The sequence below is a fragment of the Myodes glareolus genome, chromosome 2 (assembly GCF_982192425.1).
Source record: "Myodes glareolus chromosome 2, mMyoGla1.1, whole genome shotgun sequence".
Lineage (NCBI taxonomy): Eukaryota > Metazoa > Chordata > Mammalia > Rodentia > Cricetidae > Myodes > Myodes glareolus.
In genome coordinates this window covers 64,067,584-64,088,749 of record NC_142027.1, presented here as the reverse complement: position 1 = coordinate 64,088,749, position 21,166 = coordinate 64,067,584, and the positions used below count along the sequence as shown (strand labels likewise).

Below are 21,166 nucleotides of genomic sequence, written 5' to 3'. Positions count from 1 at the left end.
CTTCTATCATTTTAATAAGGATGATATCACACATTTTACTCATCAAATCGCTTTTATTATTCCTCAGATCATCTTTCTTTCAGGCAAAATGGCCAATGAGATGTCCTGCTTCAACACACTGGCAGAGATACTACACTGCAAGTGTTCATATACAGCTTTTATACAAACTATAAACCAGGCTCACTTTTTTTTGGGGGGGGGGGTAAACAGGCCCTAGAGATAACCCTATGTGATGGTTAATTCTAATTGTCAACTTGACACAATCTAGAATCCACTGAAAAGAGAGTTTTAGTGAGGAATTGTTTAGATCAGGTTAGCCTGTGGACATATTTATAGAGAATTATCTTAATTGTTAATTGCCCATAGCCAACTATGGGCAGTACCATTCCCTAGTCAGGGGATGTTGGACCGTATACATGTAGAGAGGTTTTGAGGACAAATAAAACATGCATGCATTACTTCATTTCTTGCTGTGCCAGACTGTGGATGTGATATGACTATCTACTAGGCATTCCCTACCTTGACTTAGTGCAGTGATGGACAGAGGACCTGAAATTAAAAGCTGAATAAAGTCCCTACCCTCTAAATTACTTTTTGTCATGGTATTTCATCAAAGCAGTAGAAAGGAAACTATGGAAACCTATTTGGCTCAAATCGAGATGAGGGTAGGATGATAGTGTAATGGGAGTAGTCACACCAGGAGTGAAAGCCACTAGCTCATTCAATTTACTTTCAAGGCCTGTCCACGCCCAATTCTAAATGCTGTGTGATCTGATGAAGGGGCGCTAACAGTGCACCTGGCTCTTTGGCTTAGTATACTGTTGAGGAATATTAAAGACGTGTTACATCTGTTTGCGGGGAGATGCGAGCTAGGAGAGGAGGCTAGCTACTTGGAATTCAGACTCTCTGAACAAGCAGAATTTCACCTCAATCCTTGAATCCTGAGTTCTTTAGAGAGCTAGATAAAGTTTCCGCTAGCAGCCATGATAGAGCCAGTTTCCAAGGAAACAGAATTCCCGCCTGCTGCGGCCAGTGAGGCAGAACCACCTCTAGCAGGTTGCGGAGTTGGAACTGCCGAGGAGGACAGCAGTTGCTCAAGGAACAGCGACTGAACTTAATAAACAACAGGCACCAAATCCATGTGAGGCCGCTGGTGGCCTCCAGGTGATCAGAGGTCCTCTCTTCATTATAGCCTAACAGCCAGCTGAAAGCTATCTCAGAATTAAGCTAGTTAAATTCCATAACACATAGACATTCCCCCAGACCTTATTTTATCGGTTTTTTAAAACCTTTTGGCTTAAGTTTAACAAAAAGAAAGAAAAAGAAATTTGAAGACTTCAAATTTCATTTCAAGAGATTTTGTTTCTTAAAGGAGCCTACCCAGATATTTCCCAAAAATGACAAAGGAGAAAGGTGGGCAGTTTGACTCAATGTGTGGGACTTTGAATGACTTCTGAGTTGCGGATGCCAGCACTCCTGTCACTCTCTAATGCCGCTGCTCCCCACTTTTCAACTCAGTCCTGCTGTTAAAAAAAGCACTGCGTGTTTGTTTTAGAGCACCCTGAAAGGCTTGTGTTTATTCAAGGCTCGTCTCTAACTTCTGCAGCAAGGAAGCAAAAAATTCTGATGATCACCTTGAAAATCAAAAGCTATCTGATCTTCTTTAATTTTGTAGGAAAACAAAAGCAAACCGTGCACTAGGTTTGTGGAATCTCACAAAGGATGAAGCTCGGAGAACGCCCTTTAAGCTCAGGCACCTCAAGACATGAATTAGTTAATTATCTTAAGCATATTTCACAACATTTGACAAACATATTGGTTTACAAGCAGGATAAGTCACTTGGCAGTTTGACAGCATAAAGAACCTTAATTTGTTCACAGCGAATGGAAGCAAAGTAAGTAGAGAAATACCAGGTATGGTAAGGTTTTATATTCTAGGAACATAATCTGCCCCTGAATTAGCTGGTAAATACAGCTTCATTCATACAGCTCATAAATCTACAGTGCCACTTAGCTTCTATTATCACGAAAAAAGAGACTTACACATAGTATCTGAATAAAAAAAATGAAATTTTTAGTACAAGTTGGAGAGATGCCTCAGTGATTAAAGTACTTTCTGGTGCTTTTGCTTTTTAAAGATTTGTTTACTTTTATTTTGCTTACATATATAAGTGCACCACATGCATGCCACATGCATGCACCACAGAGGCCAGAATAGAGAATTAGAATCCCAGAAACTGTAGTTCCAGATGGTGTGGGTGACCATGTGGGTGCTGGAAACTACGTCTGGGTGCCCTGAAGTACAAGGCATGCTCTTAACCACTGAGTCATACCTCTAGTCCCAGGAGCGCTTGCTGGTTTTGAAGAGAACCAAGATTCAATCTCTATGCAAGTTGGGGGGCTTGAGTTCAAATCCCTGGCACCAATGTAGAAATCCAGGAGTGTTCATGTGTGCTTGTGAACCTCGTATGCCGTAGGACACCCTAGCCAAAATAGTGAGCTTCTGAGATGCTCTGTCCCAAAGGAATATGGAAGAGAGTGATAGAGGAAAACTGCAGGTATCCTCCTCTGGCCTCCATATGCATATGTGTATACATACTCATGTTAACATGCATGCACCACATACATAACACACTACAACAAAACAAAAATACTAAGTAGCCATCTATATAAATACACCTATGTATTACTCTCATCCTGCATGTGCAAAGAAAAGACTTCTTATGATGTTCATCTAACTTTACTGAAATCAGGAGAAAAATACTTACAAATAAAAATAAACAGAGTTGAGACAATGGCTCAGTGGGTAAGATTGTTGCTCTACAAGAATGAGGACCTGAGTTTGAATCCTCAGCACCGATATAAAAAGCCAGACATGGCTATGCATGCCTGTAATGCTAGAACTGTGGTGTAGACACAGGAGGTTCCCAGTAGCTCACTGATTGGGCAACCCACCTGAAACTATGAGGCTCCAGATCAGTAAGGGACCCTGTATTAATGGACTAAGGTAAAAAGTGATAGCGTTAGATCCCAGGTATCCTCCTCTGGCCTCTACACACACTGTACACCAACACACGAACACACACACACACACACACACACACATACACAAAGATAGCCAAGAAGGTGAAAGACCTCAACAATGAAAATCATTAAACTGAAGACACTAAAAACTGGAAAGACTTTCCATATTCATGGGTTAGGAAAATTAATACAGTTAAAAACGTCTCATCACTAAAAGCAGTAGACAGATCAAAGGTAATCAGTAAAATATGGTATTTCACAGAAATAGAAAACTATTCTTAAATTCACATGGAAGCACAAAAGATTCTGAATAAATCAAACAATCCTGAAGATTGCTTCAAGACTGAAGCAGTATTGGGAATATCACAAATTTCACCACTGAACCATAGCAACAAAACCACCATGGAATTGGCAGGAAGCCAGAAATAGGCCCAATGGAATAAAACAGGACACCACCAATACATAACCACAGCTATAATCAACTGCTTCTTAGCAAAAGTGCTAAATACACATATTCAAGGAAAGACAACATTTTCCTCCTTCATATATAAATGTCTTTTAATTTGGTCAAATATTTCATTTCCTGCCTCCAGCTTCTCTAGAGTCCCTCACCTATTTAACTCTCCCAGTTTTGTGTTCTGAATATCCCAGACCTAGGAGAATAAAGCTAGAGTCTTTGCTTGCTGCAGAAAATCAATTCAAAACAGAACAAAGACCTTAATGTAGATGGAACTTGAAACTTCCCGACAGAAGTACAGGTAAGCTAGCTGTAGACATAGACAAGGACTTTCTCAAAATAACACTATTAGCCCAGGACATAGTAGCAGGAATTGACAAGTGGGATCACATGAAATTAAAAACTTCTGCCCAGCAAAGACAATAGTTATAATAATGAGAATAGACAGCCTGTGGAATGGGAGGAAATGTTACCAACTATTTCTTGATAGAGGATTAATATCTAGAATATGTAAAGAACCCAAAAAGTTAAACATTGTAGAAGGAACGGCAGGCCACTTCCCACTGCCCACCCGGCTAGCTTTACCTGAAATAATTACATGGAAACTGTATTCATTCAAACACTGCCTGGCCCATTATCTGTAGCCTCTTATTGGCTAACTCTTACATATTGATCTAACCCATTTCTAATAATCTGTGTAGCACCACGAGGTGGTGGCTTACCGGGAAAGATCCTAACCTGCATCTGTCTTGGAGAGGAGAGTCATGGCGACTGCCTCACTGCCTTCTTCCTCCCAGCATTCTGTTCTGTTTACTCTGTCTATCTAGTTTTCTGTCCTATCAAAGGGTCAAGGAAGTTTCTTTATTAACCAATGAAAGTAACACATAGACAGGTGACCCTCCTCCATCAAAACATAAAAGAGCAAAGAGTCCAGTCAGTGACTGGGGAAATGAACAGGGAGTTTTCAAACAGGAAAGTCCAAGCAGACAATAAATGCATGAGATTAGGCTTGGTGACCACATGCCTGTCATCCCAGTGTTCAGGAAGAAGCAGGAGGATTCCCAATACAAGGCTAGCCCACATAGCAAGACTCTGTCTCAAACATGAAATCAATACAAGGCTAGCCTACATAGCAAGACCCTGCCTCAAACATGGAATCAACCAATTATCAGTTCACTCACAAAAGAATTTACATCTATGCTTGGGAGAGATGCTGAAGCTCATGAGTTTTTCCAACTCTGTTCTGGACTGCTAGCTGAGGTAGGGCTTTACCTGCTTTTCTGGTTTGGGAAGAGATCGTAGAAGGCTGCTGTCAACTCCCTCTCAAAGATTTAGCAGAATTCTTCTGTGAGACCATTGGGCCTGGAGATTTTATTTTGGGAAGGGTTTCCTTACTGGTTATGGGGCTATTTAGGTTATACATATTTCGCCTTGGGAGTTGTAGTTCTTAATGCATTGGTGCATTTCCTTTGAGTTGTCAAATTTAGAATTATATGTGGTATAATCTTATTAGCCCCCTCTCCCGTGTGTGTGTGTGTGTGTGTGTGTGTGTGTGTGTGTGGTCTATGCATGTGTATCAGTGCCTGCAGAAACCTGAGGAAAGTGGAGTTACAGGCTGTTAGGAGTCACTTGACCTTGACGTGGGTGTCAGGAACCAAACTGAGGTCTCGCAGAAGAGTAAAAAAAATTCTCTAACTTCAACGACATCTCTCTCGCCCCTTTAATTTCCTTCTCCAATAAAAAAAATTCTGAGCGTTTTATACTTTTCCATTTGTTTCTAGAGAATTTGTAATTGATTTTTGTAACATATTGGTGGTATTTGCTTTAAGATTAAAATTCTTTCAGATAATTCCAACATCTGGTTCACTTCCGTGCTGACATCAGCTGGTTTCCTTTTTTGTTCAGTTTGTCATTTCTTGGCTGTTGGTTTATATTTTGGATATTTTGTGTGAGGCTCTGGGTCATCTTTTACCAAGTCACCTTGTTCCATTTTGTATACATGTCTTTACCTGCTATCCAACAGCTATTTTAAGGATTGGGTAGAGCTACTTTGGTCATCTTGATGTATCTGTGCTGCTTTGTCTCCATCTGGACTCTGCTGGTGCTGTCTCAGGGGACTGGAAGGATTTTCTCTGGCCACATGTTGCACAGTTCTTAAGAGAATGGGATGTGAGGGAATTCTTTTGATGGTGTCCCCTGATGCCCAGGTTTGTCTGTGGCAGTGAATGGGAAGGCAATCTTGGTTCCTTAAAATGGCCTCTAAGACCAGGCTTGAAGGTCAGTTTTCCTAGTTCTATATATCGACCTTGGTGTCTCTGGGCAGGGCATGAGGCAATGAGGCTTTCCTGACTGAGCCTCCAGCTTTATCTTTTTTGACTTACCTTGTCTATTGTCTCTCCTCAGAAAAGGGGGGGGGGAGTTGGAGAACAGAGGACCTCCCCTTGGTTGCTTTTCTTCAACAGGGCTCCCCATGGGCTTTCTTGTCTGAGGTAGTCAAAGAAATTCTGCCAGAGCCAGGATGAAGAATCAATGGTTGTGGCTACTTTCTGTTGACTGGGGATAAGAGGCCCTGATGCTAGGATAGTCTTCCAGTCCTATGTTCTCAGACCTGCCCCTCCCATCCTAGTACCCTGAAGAGTTTCAGGTTGTCTGATGGCATTTATAAGATTTACGAAATTTTAAAATTAGGGATGGTGAGACCTCCAGCAGTTCTTTTATTGCTCAGGATTGTCTTAGCTCTCCTGTGTTTTTTTGTTTTTTCTGTGTGAAGCTGTATGTTTTGTCCTTTCAAGGTTGTAAAGAATTGTGTTGGAATTTTGATGGGGATTGCACTGAATCTGTAGATTGCCTCTAGTAGAATGTCCATTTTGTATTATGCTAATCCTACTGATCTATGAGCAAGGGAGCTCTTTCTGTCTTCTGATATCTTCTTCGATTTCTTTCTTCAAAGATTTGAAGTTTTTAACCAGACGAGACTTTCACTTGCTTGGTTAGAGTTAACCCAATGTATTTTATATTATTTGAAGCTTTGGTGAGGGGTGTTGTTTCCCTGATTGCTTTCTCAATCCATTTGTATATTAGAAGGGCTACTGAATTTTTTTGAGTCAATCTTGTATCCAACCATTTTACTGATAGTGTTTATCAGCTGTAGTAGTTCCAGAATTTTTGGGGTCACTTATGTGAGCTATCATATCATCTACAAATGACAATACTTTGACTTCTTCCTTTCCAATTTGCATCCCTTTGATCTCTTCCAGTTGTCTTATGGCTCTAGCTAAAACCTCAAGCTCTGCAAACTCTCTTTATTATGTTTAGGTACGTCTCTTGGATCTATACTCTCTCCGGGATGTTTATCATGAAGGAGTGTTAGATTTTGTCAATTGTCTTTTCTGTATCTAATGGGATAATCATGTTTTTTTCTTTCAATTGATTATAAAGTGGATTACATTTACTGATTTTTGTATATTGAACAATCCCTGCATCTCTGAGATGAAACCTGCTTGATAAAGGCAAAAAAAAATCATCCTGGGTAAGGTAACCCAGAAAAGCAAATATGGTATGTTTTCACTTATAGGTAGATATTTGTTGTTCAGTAAATGATAACCAAGCTATAATCCATAAACCTAGAGAGGTTATGTAAAGAGGAGGATCTAGGAGGATATATGGATTTCTCTAGGAAGGGGAAATAGAATAGCTTTTATGGGTGAACTGGGGGCAGGTGGGGACAGAAGCAGGAAGAATCAAGTGGGGAGCGAGGGATGGAGTAAGAGAATACTGGGAGAGACACCTGGAGTTGGAGGGGCCTTTGGGGTTGGTGTGGAAACCTAGTGCAGTGGAAACTTCTTGGAATCTATGAGAGTGACCCTAATAAGGACTCCTAGCAATGGGAATACAGAGCCTCAACTGGCCATCTCTTGTAGCCAGGCAAGACTTCCAGTGCTGGGACAGGTTGTATGGGGCTGATTTGTTGAGCAAATGGGTACCATGGAGATCCCCAAACAACCCAGGCTGATGTTAGGACAGACGGACAGCAGGACCGTCTACACAGGACAACCATCTACACAGCTTGTTGAATGTAGAGAGGTCAAGCTGGAGCCTTCACCCCTGTCTTTTAATCTCTTTGGCACCAGAAGGTACTCTACAGGCCATGGAGAGAAAAATATGGACACCAACCCAGCCACAAAACCTTTGACCAACAGTCTATCCTGCCTACAAGATGTGCTGGGTCAATAGTAGTGCAGAACTTTTGAGAGTGGCCAACCAATGTCTGCTTTAACTTGAGGCCCACTCCATGAGAGAGCGAGCCCATATCCTACATTGCTTGGGTGGCCAGAAACTGGAGTCTGGTTAGCCTTGAGACCTGTGATAGAACCAAATACAACTGTTCAAAAGAAAAGAAAACCAAAGCAAATATTTAACAAACAATAATGAATTGATTCCTAATGATATTCTGCTATAAACATAAATCAATGCCTTGTCAGTTGTCATCAGGGAGACTTCCTCCCACACAGATGGGAGCAGATGCAAAGACACAGCCAGACATCATACAGAGCAAGTATAAATTGGAGGTCTCCATCAGGTCCCTCCTTGGAACTTGGGGCATCCTGCAGAAGAGAGGGCTGAAGGACTCAAGGAGTCAGAGGGGACAGAGGACACCAGGAAAACATAAACCACTGAACCAACTGAGTAGGATTCTTAGGGACTCACAGAGGCTGAAGCCGCAAGCACAGGGCCTGCATGGGTCTGCACTAGATCTTCTGTTTATATGTTCTGGCTGTTAGCTTGGTGATTTTGTGGAACTCCTGACTGTGGGAGCAGATGTGTCTTTGACTCTTTTGCCTGCTCTTGGGACTCTTTTCATCCTTTTAGGTTGCCTTGTCCAGCTTCAGGGTGAGGGATCTGGGCCTTGCCTTGCCTTACTATATTTTGTCTTTGTCTTGTTTGGTTGTTTTCTCTTGTAGGCCTGCTCTTTTCTGATGGGAGATGGAGATGCAGTGGATCCAGGGAAGAGGGGAGCTGGGAGGGAGCGAGGAGAAGTAGGAAAGGAAACTGTGGACAGGATGTATTGTATGAGATAAGAATCTATTTTCAATAATTTTGATTTACAAAATTATACTTCACCAGGAAATAAGGTGAAAAGTGGGTCTATGTCAACTCTTCCATACCAGAATAGTGCAGACTACTGAATTTTATGTGTACATTAGCTATTTTTTTTCCTGCTTCCTAATTTAAGTTTAGATTTCAAAAATCCTGAAAGCAACCTCTGACAAACACAGGAATTTAGCACTCACTCCCTTCTAATTGCGAATATGGAGGAAAATGGATGGATTGATACACTTAGCTCTAGATTCAGCTCTCAACCATACAGACAGGGGGTATTGCTGATTTTTTTTTTTTTACGGTACCAATACAGTTGGAACCACCTCCTTCCAGTCTACTCAGAGAAAGCTCACACATCAATCATAAAAGTATCTGTGAAGCAACCATATAGAAAATGAGAAGCAGTGATAAGCCCTGTGGCAGGAAGGGCTCAGTTCTTTCTTTCTGGGACCCTTGAGCAGCAAAGCCTGCCTACTTGCTAATGCTTGGGAGATGGCAGCCCTGAAGCAGTCAGCAGTCCCAGGAGAATGATCATTTCAGAACTATGCACAGTTCCTGATTCTTCTCTGAGATTTACTGGGGAGAGAGGCTTAAATCAATAAGAAAAGTAGAGACCCAAGGTTAAAAAAAAAAAAAAGCAGATATTTCCTTGGAATGGAATCTTCAGTCCATTATGTTTATTTTTCTTGTTTATAGCTATGTGGTGCTTGGAGGTACTTAAAGTGATCTTAGCATTATTATACTATAATATATAAGAAAATAAATTAAGTGTAGGGGAAAAAAGCAAAAAAGAAAGAAAAGAATATGGTTGGTGCAAAACTGCTTCCCTGTGATTTTTCAGAGTTGCAGTAACCAGCCTGTGAAAGGGACAGGGTTCTAGAACTCCTGCAGGCAGTAGAACTGCAAACCCAGACATGCTCAGGACCACAATGTGGAAAAACCCTCAAGAAGTTCAAGAGAGGGACAGGAAGTTCCCATGGGAATTTACCCATAATATTCCATAGGGTTCCTGTTCCTGAAACACATTTGATTTCTTCTTAAAGATTCCTGAGTTGTTATTATGACACTGCCTTGTTACTGAATGTCATGACCCACTTGAACATGTGGGCCACTATGTTCCCAGGGGATCACATCCTAGTTAGGGTCCCTTACAATCAAAGATTGTGTAATACAAAGAGGGCATGATCAAGCGGGGAGTTTGCTATTAATCCCATAAAGTCCTGTTTTGAAAGCTCTTCTAGTTGAGTCTTATTCCCAAACTGTAAGGCACAGATGCGCTGTGCCCTTCCAACGCAGCTGGCACTCTTGGTAATGCTGAGGACACGTGGGATCCAAGAAACAGCACTGTGCCCGGAGACTAAATGACCACACTCCGTCCGCTATGGGAGCTCTCTCTCTCCTGAGGAATAAGAACACAAGAACTACAGTCAGCCCAGTCTACAGCCCAAGCCTGCAACGTCCAAAGTGAGCTGATCCAACCCACCAAGTGGGGGCTGACTGCTTCTTGACCCCTCATGGTGCCAATCTTTCTCCTCTCGATGGCTTTCCTTAAGGGATGACAATTTCCGAAAATTTCTAATCTTATTTACTCTGTCCTCACTGTTGTTTTTGTAGTATTTCCCAGTCTTCAGTAGATGGAAGAACAGGCCTGCTTTTCACTTACTAGTTAGTTCAAGATTTAGCGCAAAGACGGCTCTGCTCCCTGTTTATATTCTGAACAATTCCTCCCCAATCCTTTCATTCAGCTTCAGACTCTAGTAGTACTCCTAAGTTATTTTTTCAAACTTTTCCTGATCAAACTCAATGACTTTTCTTCGAAAGTTGTTATTTGTGGGTTTGTTGTGTGTTTGTTTGTTTTTCCTCCTCGATGAGGCAAGAATTGTAGTTTATGCTACTCAAACCTCTCCATGCCTTTCAGGGAGGGGGATAATTTCATTGCATTTTTGCAAATCTACAGCTGGAGTTCAGGAATGAGACCATCCTCGTCTTGTTTGAGAAGGGAAAACACCTGCTCTATGATGAACAGTCACAGATACTGCGTGGGTATGTGCATCAGATTGCTTCAAAATCTGTTTCTCATTAGTGAGTGAGTTTTCATCTGAATACTCTCCAGGGACTGTTCTCTGGCACAGGAAATAGTCAACACCAAAGAGGACTAAAGGGACTTTGTCCAGGAAGACCTTGGCATGTTCAGGGACACTCAAAGCAGAAGATCGCAGATCCCAATGCAACTTTAAAAAAAAAACAAACCCAAAATAAAGAACTTAAAAACAAAAATATAATCCCTGGTAGTCACTACAGAGCATTTCAGGTTAGCGCAGAAACAAACACCGTGGCTTTCTTCTCACTAGAACAGACGTATGTGGGTCAAGCTGTGATGATAATACCAGAGGGTCTTGGAGTTCATTCTATTAGGGTGAGATTGGAAAGAAAGATAATCTGAAGGAGGCTAGGGACACAGGGTTCATTCATTCTGAAGCCACTGGAGTGGAAATCTTGAAGTTCCTGCTTCGCTTTCGCCGAGTGAAAAGGCCACCAGCTAGGGAGAGCTCAGCTGGAGTGAAGCTGAGCAGGCGCTGCGACAGCAGAAGGTTTGTGTTTGCCTGGGCACTGAGCAGACAGCACCTCTTGCCTGTTTTAGATTGCCAGGAGGTCAGGTGCACAGAACCCCTAGATTGTGTGTATTTATTAAACATTACTCTTGAGAGAAAAGGTGCCATGTGAGCCTAAAATATCTATTTCCTGTTTCTCTGACTAAAATATTTTAATGGACATTTCTCAAAAATATTAAATAATTATTAAAATAGTTTAATGAATATTTTACTTAAAGTTATGGTAAATCTGTCACTGATAAAGCCTGACTTAGCGGTGATGACGTATTTTTAATGCAACGAATAGAGGAACTTCGAGCACTGCTCAATCAAAAGTCACCATCTAGTGGCCTAACGGTGCACAATAATGAAAGCAAGGAACTCTGGTGTCTTCAGACACCTTTGGAGGAAGCACTGAGCACCAGCACAGAGTCTCCTTCACAAGAAAGCTACGGAGACAATAAAATGCACCCTTTAAATGAACTAATCTGCAGAGTCAAGCTTTGGTTCTGGACTTCTGGCCACTGACAGAATATAAGTAGAAAGTTGGATGCAATTAAGTGATAATTCTAAAAAACAAACTCAGACAATGGGGGATTTTAAAATTATTTGGACAAAATCTTAGCTTCCCAAGGGTAATTTTAAAAATAAAAATTATGACAGAAGAAAAAAAATTACTTCTTATGCACCTCTTATTTTTTTTAAAAAAATACTGATACTTGGAGAAAATTGATCACTAGAAAGCATTATTGGTCTCAAAAATTGCCTTTAATCTGAGGAAACAGTGTGGGTTATTGAAAAAGCTTAAGAACCAGAGGGCTATGTTCAAACTTGGACTTCATTCTCCATTGCTATGTGTTTTGCCCTTGTTACTCCGCCTTTTTGAGCCATGTGAGGGCTAAATGAATCAGGGCTGCCTCAGTGTCTAGAATATAATGTCTTGTACCCTTCCTCTTAGATCCCAAGGCTTAGAAGGAGCTATGTATGTTAACTGGGGGAAAATAAAAGAAAAAAAAGTAACTTAGAAGAAAACAGAGCTCAGATCTTGGAGCCAAAACTTGGAAACCGCATTTTTTTCTACTAAAAGGAAGAGGCATACTTAGTTACTATATGTGATGGTCGTTCTAGATATTCCAGCTTTAACCAGTTCTGTGCTTTCTTCCAGGATTCGTTCTATTGACATTCTCACAGAGAAGCAATTATATCATGTGTGGATGAGGTCACTCCTTAAGCTTCAGCTAAGACAAAGAGGTGCATGAGAGACCAGCCCAGGGCAGAGGGTCACTGGCACACAAATCTTTTAGCTCTGAGGCCCTCATCGTACAGGGCTGCATGGGTATTTGACGCATGCAAAATGTACACAGTTCAGCGCCTAGGGCTGGCAGGAGCTACTTTCAATACTGCAGATCTCGGTGCCCACAGGACACCTGTGAGCTGACACAACTGCCATTGGCGATTTCAGAAGCACCTGCTGGGCTTCACTGCCTTCCTCATGCCGATTGTCCACCTCAACTGGCCCTAGAGAAACACCCTGCACCTCCTCTGGGAACTTGCTCCTTCACACACACACACACACACACACACACACACACACACACACACACACGTTTGATTTAAAATGTTTGTGTGTAATGTTAGGTATGTCCATCAAAGCCCCTAAGAGACTGCTGTTCTTCGATTATGCCCTTCCTCTGGGACTTTCCCTCAGAGCTTCCTGAGACCTGTCTCTCTCAGCAGAAGAAAATGAGGAAAAGGTTTAGATCTGAGAAGAGCTATTCACTGGTAGCCCATAAATTGCCTCTGAGTAAGTAGTTCATTTACATTTGAGAAATGGTGGAACATTTTCATAAACTATCAGCTGGTACTTGGGTGGGGTAATTGTAAAATGATGTCTTAAAGTCATGGTACTTCAGAGACAGGGTTTCAGATGGTAGATCAGGTTGGCCTTGAACTTGTGGCAGTTTTTCTGCCTCAGCCCCTTGAGTGCTGGGATTACAGGCTGGGACTAAAGGTGTGTGCCACCACACCTGACTTAAAAATCATGCCTCTAAAAAAAGCCTGAAAGGTCAGAGGCGTAGACTGCTACACAGTGACCAGCACCTTCCACAGCATTCTAAAGTTTTACTCCTAAATGGGATGCCAGGGATGGTTTTCACCAGTCTGGTGAACCTTCCCAGGGGTATCCGGGAAGACGCCATTCTCACACACAGAATGGTTGCTGCTCACTTAAACACCCACAGACCTGCCCATTTCTAATCTGGACTGTGGAAATAAGGTTGCAAAGTCAAGGGCAGGGCAGCATCTGGGACCCGAGGTATAGCTCCCCACCACGGGGTGCTTAGTGATCCTGAACCTCAGTCCCTCTCCTGCATACCAGCGGAGCCCACCTGACGTGGCTCCAGGGACAGAGAGGGTGGCTGAGTGGACACTGAAGCAGAGAAGGCCCTGTGCAAACCTTGGGCCTCTTCTGCACCCTGCACTGACTCGGCCCTTTTCTTCCAAGAAAAGACAGTGTGCCCCAGCCTGCCGCGACCGTTATGCAGAAAAGGACTCTGCAGGGCCTGTGTCAGCTGTGGACAAGATGCTGACTATGGGGCCACTGGTTATGCCCGACCCTCCATAGGATGCCCCAGGCTCACCAAGCGCCTCTCCACACTCCCTTTTTTCCTGTTGTTCTTGCCTGGGGTGACATCCAGTGAACGGTAGCTGGGTGGCTTCTCCTCAGGCCAGTTTGGGGATTGTGAACGGCGGCGGTGGCGGTTGTGGCGGCGCTGGGCACCCCAATTCCTGGGCAGTGACTCTTTCTCCTCTTCAGAGCTCCAAGAACTAGGGCCTGAGGGCAAGGGAGGCGAGTAGCTGCGGTGCCTGCGTCTCCCATGCCTCTGGGCACCTTCCCGGGGCTCTGGACGTCTAGGGGGCCAAGGGGCCTCACTGGATGAGGGGCCTTCGCTCAGGCTGTCCCAGTCTGACCAAGGCATGGAGGGCTCGTGGGGCCTAGAGCGGTGGTGCCTCCCACTCCAATGGGCGTCCAACTCTCTTCTCCCTGGGACCCAGGGTCTGATCCCCCGATCCTGGAGCTCTTGGAGGAAATCCGAGTGATAGCGCTGCCTCCGGCCCTCACTGGGATCCCAGCGTCTAGAAGAAGCAGGGTTGAGCCGCTGCTGGTGTGAGGAGTTGCTGGTCCTGGAGGACAGTGGGTCTCTGATCAGCGGGGGCAAGTGGATGACTCTGCGCTCCACAACCTCTGCAGAGCCCAGGGAGGACAGCATGCTGCAAGGGTAGCCAGATTTGGTTCTGAGATCGGGAGGCTGGCCTGGGTTGAGGTTCCGCAATTCTTTCTCCAAATATTCCAGAACACCATTGGACACTGGAGGGTGAGCAACCGTCTGGGTCATTGGCATCTGTGGAAGGCTGGACCGTAAAGACAAATCTGAATGGAAGCAAAGATAAGGCACACTGAACTGCGGTCCCAAGACATCCTCCTAGGAACCAGCGCGTTAAAGGGGCGTGTTCCTTAGCAAGATTCTACTCCCTCCCACTCCACTGGGCATGCAGCTCCTCTGTGGGCCATATGTCTGCCCTCACCCTCTGCCCTCTTCCTCCCATGGCTTTCTGGCAAAATTTACCTCGCTGCAGCAGTGGGTTCATTGCATAAGATGAAACTGGGGAGCTCCTGTCCGCCCCCCAGTACAGGGGTTTTTCCATCATTTGAGGACCTAGGGCCTGAACCTGCTTCGTGTAGCGGTGGCGGGCCAGGGCTGCAGGGGAAGAAGGAGAAACACAGACCCTTAGCCAGTGAGAGTCCCCCACCTCCCATCTCACTAGGTCTGTGCTTCCAGCTTCTTGCCTTGGAACCCATTCTTACCTAATCTGCATGGAACCAAGAGTTAAGGGAATGGGCAACACTGTTAGGTCTTTAGCAAGGGATTGCATTTCCTGTATTAAAGACTACAAGTCTCACACCCTAGGAAGGTCTATTTTTTTAAAAACTCAACTTCCTAGCCTCAAAACATATCCTCCCATTGCTCACTCTCCAGGTCACCTGAAGAGCTTAGGCAGGTGCACGCAAATAACAGTCAATCAACCTTCAGGCTGCACAGAAAAGTCCCACAAAGCGGAAGATTAGAGGAGGCTACGAATCAGGGCTTGTGAGCCTGCAGGGCAAGCTCAGGGCCCAGGGCGCTCTGTTCTGAGGGGAAGAACAAGGCTATGGTGTGATGCTAAAGCATATTTCCAGCTGCTGCACCAGCTCTGGGCGAGAGAAACCAAGTGGGGGAAGGCCCTGGATACATAAAGCTGAAGTGAGCTGTAGCGGAGCCTTTCTAGGCTTCTCCTTTACTAGCGGCTGGGGTTTCCCCCAATTAAGGATGGGACAGGCAAATGGAAGGGAAATATTCCCTTATTGGAGAAAAGACCGGGTCAAAAAAGCAGCACAAAGGGTCTATGAAATGTCCCTTCGATCCCCTAGGTGTGGCTGGTCTGAAGCATGCAATCTTCAGCGAGTGCAATAAAAATACAAACACTTATTTGTTTTTGTTTCCATTTTGAGGTAACTGCGGGCAAGTCCCACTTGACTCCCAAAGACTCTGCCTGTCCATGCGTGGAACAGATGCATGTTGCTATGCACGGTGATGGGCCCCCACCCTGTCATCTCACCGACTGCAGGGTTAGCTGTAAACCAGCCCAGCTCTGCCTTGGTCTCGCTCCAAAACTGAAGAACAGGGCAGAAGGCAGGTATTTTCTACCCAGCTACACAGGATGGGAGATCTGCTGAGGCCCTTGAGAGGCCATCTTCCAACACAACAGGAAGTGGTTGCCACAAAGTCCCCCAAAATGTCCAGTGCTCCAGCCCTATTGGTTTGTCACAGACCAGCCAAGAGGAAATCAAATGCAAACACCAAACAGCTCCTAAAGTTGTCACACCTTAATACCAACCCACAGCACTCCAGCGTCAAAGGGGACGGGCAAGCGCTTGACAGCCCCCTCTACTGGCCACTATCAGCACGCCAAGGATTTTATGTAAACAAACCTTTCTCACCCCTACACCCAACTCCCAGCCTCTGGTTTTTTGAAACAGGGTCTCACACTCTATAGTCCAGACTGGCATAAAACTTCATGATCTTCCTGTCTCACCTCCAGAGTACTGAGATTACATGCCTGGACTGGAGACGTCTTTTAACGTGGGAAATAGATGAGGAAGTTGAGATGACAGTAGTTGTATTCTGACCCAATGCTTCATAGTGGCCTGTGGCGTGCTGTGGTCTGAGAAGCCTGAGGGTGTGTTACAGTTTCTGTCAGCTTGAAGCTGGATGCTGAGGACTCAAGGAAATTCTGAGAAATGGGACCATGGGGGAAAGCTTCTTTAAAGAAAGGTTTTGAGGGCCAGACAATTCTAGCTGTGCAACTTGAAGCTTCCAGAGTCTCCGGGCTAGACATAATAAAGCTTGTGCAGAGTGGCTGGCATTAAATGAGGCAAAACATACGGAATGCCTGAAAGGTGAGTCAGTAGATAGAAACTATCATGGTTATAACAAATTGTTTCTTTGGCCTTAGCTCTCGGAGAAACAAACACACACACATATGGAGTTTAAACAGCATTAATCTTTGACTCCCTCCAAGGGAAGAGCCAGGGCATAATGTGTAAGGCATCTACTAGGGACAGAAGTGACAATACTTCACCGCCTCCCTAGTACTCCCTCCCCCCTCCATGTCCCCGAGACCAAGTTGCCCAGGAGGCTCACCTTTCTTCCCAGCACTTCTCCGCTGTCACAGAAGCACCTTGTTCTTTACCTTCTTCTGCCCTGTGATCACCCAGGCCTTTGTTTTTTTTTTTTTTCTCACTGGCCAGTCCTCTCATTAACACCCTCGGCAGCTTCAGGGAACCCCAGATCCATTTTAACCTCTGGGAACCATCAACAGAAGCATCCTGGCCCCAGCCAAGCAATGGGGCCTCAAAGGGTCTTCTTCAGGACGGGAACCATTGCAAGATTTTCCATCACACATGTCTTTCCTCCTCCTACACACCCTGCTGCTCAGGTTCCCATGAATTTCTAGCAGATTGCATCTTCTTTGCTAAGGGCAGGAGCTAGCCCTCACAGGGAACCAACAGCGCCGGGTCTAGATCAACAAGGTCTATTTATGTAATTGGAGAAATCTCCGAGAGAGAGAGAGAGAGAGAGAAAGAGAGAGAGAGAGAGAGAGAGAGAGAGAGAGAGAGAGAGAGAGAGATTGAGACTCTTTGGGGAGGGGAGGCCAGTAACTGGGAGATACAAGAAACTCTAGTTCTTGTAGAAAAAATAACAGGCTCAGTTTCAAAAACTTTCATCTCTAAGTACTATGAGGGTTGTTTACCAATAGTAGGTGGATTATCTGTATCTGCTAAATCTTAGGGCCACTTTTATTGGTCTGTCTAGCCCCCATATTACAAACTCAGGAAGGTGGGAGCTGGCTGGGGACATGGGCTGTAGTGGGAGGGGAGACGATCAAGAATCTCCAACATCCTTCTGGAGCTTTCCTTCTGCATCTAGCACATTTGTTTGCTTGAGGTATTGGGATCAAACTCAGAGGTCTCATGAAAGCCACTAAGCTATGTCTCCAGCGCTGGACTTTGATTTGCAGAAACTGTGGCAAGCTGTGGTCTCCCTCAACTTTTCTCCCTCATAAGCTGACCGTCCTCCACATGTAGTGATCTCTCTCTTTAGAGGTCCGGTTGCCTACACTCTTGTCTCTTTCCTTTTGAAGGATAGCCCTTTCGTGGTAGACTTAGTTCTGCTTCCAAAGTAACATCACTTACTCAAGGTCACCCCACTTCTTAAGTGGGGCTGCCATTTATTCCCATTTGGTTCTCTGCTTATAAACATCCTTAGGGCTTTCGGGGTCTAAAAATAAAAACAACACAGCATCAGAATCTCCCCTCTTCAGAAAGCTTTCTTTCCTTAACCATTCCTGCTCCTTTCCGCCATTCATCTCATCGCTGAACTTGTCGGAAAAGTTAAGAACATGAGCTTGTCTGATCAAATCCAAGGACCTTAATTGATGGCCTGTAGTTCTTCATTTCATGGGTTCTTTTAAATGAGCAAACTCCAGTCGAAGAGAAACCAAACCTTTGTTTCTCAGCTCACTGACCACATGCATACATCATCCATGCCAGTTTTGACCCCAGTCCTGCCTGCTTTTAATGCCCTGTGATCTAAGGCATCATCCTGTGAAGACTTATCTCATCTCACATGTGACTACTCCCATGACAGTGACTTCTCCATGACTTCTGTCCCAAAAGCCGAAAGGTAGGAAGTTCCATAGACTCATGTTGAGTTCTCCTCTTCAAAGAATTTATATAGCCTCAGCTAGTCCACAGAGGCTGTGGCAATCCGTACATGGGACACCACACAGACACAAATCAGAGGCTTAACACTGTGCAAGTGACTGCTACTTCCCAGCTATGAGACTTCTCTGACCTTGCCTGTTAAACGGTGATGACATATGCCTTTGGCGGGCTGTGGTGAGGATTCCATGAGGAAGTAGATATAAAGGGCACACATTGGGCAGACATCCAATGAAAGCTATTTCTCTTTTCCTGTAAGACACCACGCAACCTTGAACACAAGCGCTGAAACCAGACGCAGACGCAGGCCACTGAGCTTGACATCACAGATTAAGTTGGCTGTCTATCATCATGAGCAATTCATCAAGTGTTCCTTTCAAACTGTCTTCTTTCCCATGGACCATTATGACAAGAGTGCTTGTCTCTGGGGACTTGGCTTAGTCGACTCTTTTTTTTTTTTTAATTTCTCAGATTTTCTACCGTGTGGAACTTACTTTACAGGCAAAGGAAATGTTACTTGAAACAAATATATATATAAAGAAACACTTCCAGTTAAAACAGTTAATTCAACTCCTACCTTTTTAGTAAGAAAGGAACCTTATAGGACGTTCTTTAAGTTCTTTTGCCTTTATCATCCATTCTGCAACTTAAATTTTAGGGCTATTGTAGTCTCACTATGTGTGTGTGTGTGTGTGTGTGTGTGTGTGTGTACTGTGCAGGCATGCATGTGCCATGGCATATGTGGAAGCCAAAAATCAGTTTTCTCTTTCTACCATGTGGTTTTTGAGGATGGGACTCAAGGGATCAGGCTTGAGTGGCAAGCACCTTACCCACTAAGCTATTTTGCTGGTCCAAATTTTCTCTTTTAAAGGATGAGATTTCAATCCAGAGAAAGTTTATGCTAAGAGCTTCTGCTCCTTCTCCCCTTCCCTAGCACAAGCGTCACATCACCTGGGAATGTCTGAGAAATACACATTCTAGGGCCCTATTCCCCCAGACCCATTGGGTTGGGAGCTGTGGGGGAGCGGCAACAACTAATTTTGACTATATGATTTAGTGTGAGCTTCAGTTTAAGAACTAATGCTTTGACTATCTAGGCCATGGTCCCTAGATGCACACCTATGCCCCCCACCAGTGCAGCAAAGTCCCAGTGACCTGGAGCAGCCTCTCCACACCCACAACCACTCTCAAGGTCATCTCTGACCACCAGAGTTTTGGTCTCGCTTACACCTGGAGGAGCTTCTGAAACATATCAGCATCCACCAGAGGCATGGCCAACCTGCACTAGGAGGAAGAGCGATCACCCAAGTCACAAGCCCCACATGCCCCAACTGGAGGAAGAGGGACCCCCCTGAAGCATAGGCCCCACCTACACCCACTGGAGGAAGAGATGGGCAGACAGATGGTAGTGTAAGACCACACTCAACAACATAAAGAGTAACATACACCACCAGGAAACAATGGTTCTACAACAGCAAGACCTGAACATCCCAATGCACATGAAACAGAAGAAAATTACCTTAAAAATCAATTTATGAAGATGATAGAGGCCCTTAACGAGGAAATAAAAAATTCCCTAACAAAAGCAGAGGAAAGGGCAAACAAAAAATTGGAAGAAAACAATAAATCTCGTAAAGGAAGCAAAGAAAGCCAAGAAAAGACAATTAAACAGGTGAACAAAATGGTTCAAGACTTGAAAACTGATTTTGAGGCAATGAAAAAAAAGCACAAACCAAGGGAATTCTGAAAATGGAAAATATGTGTAAATAATCAGGAACTACAAAAACAAGCAAGCCAACAGAATATAAGAGCCGAAAGAGAGAATCTCAGGTGTTGAAGATATGATAGAGGAAATGTTATATGCAACAAACTCTTAACGCAAAATGTCCAGAAAATCTGGGACATCAAGAAAAGACACAAACTAAGAATAATAGGAATAGAAGTCCAGCTCAAAGGCACAGAAAATATATTCAACAAAATCTTAGAAGGAAACTTTTTCAAACTAAAGAAGGATATGCCAATTAAAGTACAAGAAGTTTACAGAACACCAAATAGACTGGACCAAAATAAGTCCCCTCATCACATAATAATCAAAACACTAAAGATATAGAATAAATAAAGAATATTAAGAGCTGCAAAGGAAAAAGGTCAAGTAACATATAAAGATAGACCTATCAGAATTACACATGACTTCTCAACAACAATTCTGAAAGCCAGAGAATCCTGGATAGGCATTTTGTAGCCACTAAGAGACCACAGATGCCATCCCAGACTACTATACCTAGCAAAGCTCTCAATCACCATAGACAGAGAAAACACGATATTCCATGGCAAAACCAGATTTAAACAATACTTATCCACAAATCCAGCCCAAAGTACTAGAAGTACTAGAAGGAAAATTCCAGTCCAAGGAAGCTAGCTACACCCACAAAAACACAGGCTATAGATAATCCCATACCAGCAAAACCCAAAGAAAGAAAATACACATACACAATACCAACAACAACAAGTTGGTCATTAATACCTCTTAATATCAACAGTCTCAATTCACCTATAAAAAGACATAGGTTAAGAGAATGGACACAAAAGCAGGATCCATCCTTCTGCTGCATACAAGAAACACACCTCAACTGCAAAGACAGACATTACCTCAAAGTAAAGGTTTGGGAAAAG

General features: G+C 43.9%; 1 protein-coding gene across 5 annotated transcripts in view; it reads right to left on the bottom strand.

Moving 5' to 3' along the window:
* Positions 1-9,225: 9,225 nt before the first annotated feature.
* Ildr1 (immunoglobulin like domain containing receptor 1) overlaps positions 9,226-21,166 on the bottom strand; it is a 37,424-nt gene continuing 25,483 nt past the window's right edge. For 3 of the 5 annotated variants that reach the window (XM_085696271.2, XM_048454196.3, XM_048454197.3), the window contains 3 exons: positions 14,799-14,930; positions 13,812-14,602; positions 9,226-9,980 (listed from right to left, as the gene is read on the bottom strand). In XM_085696271.2, coding sequence (XP_085552397.2) covers positions 9,939-9,980; positions 13,812-14,602; positions 14,799-14,930 — 965 coding nt within the window. In that variant the 3' untranslated portion in view covers positions 9,226-9,938. The remainder of the gene's footprint in view (positions 9,981-13,811; positions 14,603-14,798; positions 14,931-21,166) is intronic. The other 2 variants (XM_085696269.2, XM_085696270.2) reach the window with 2 other exon arrangements.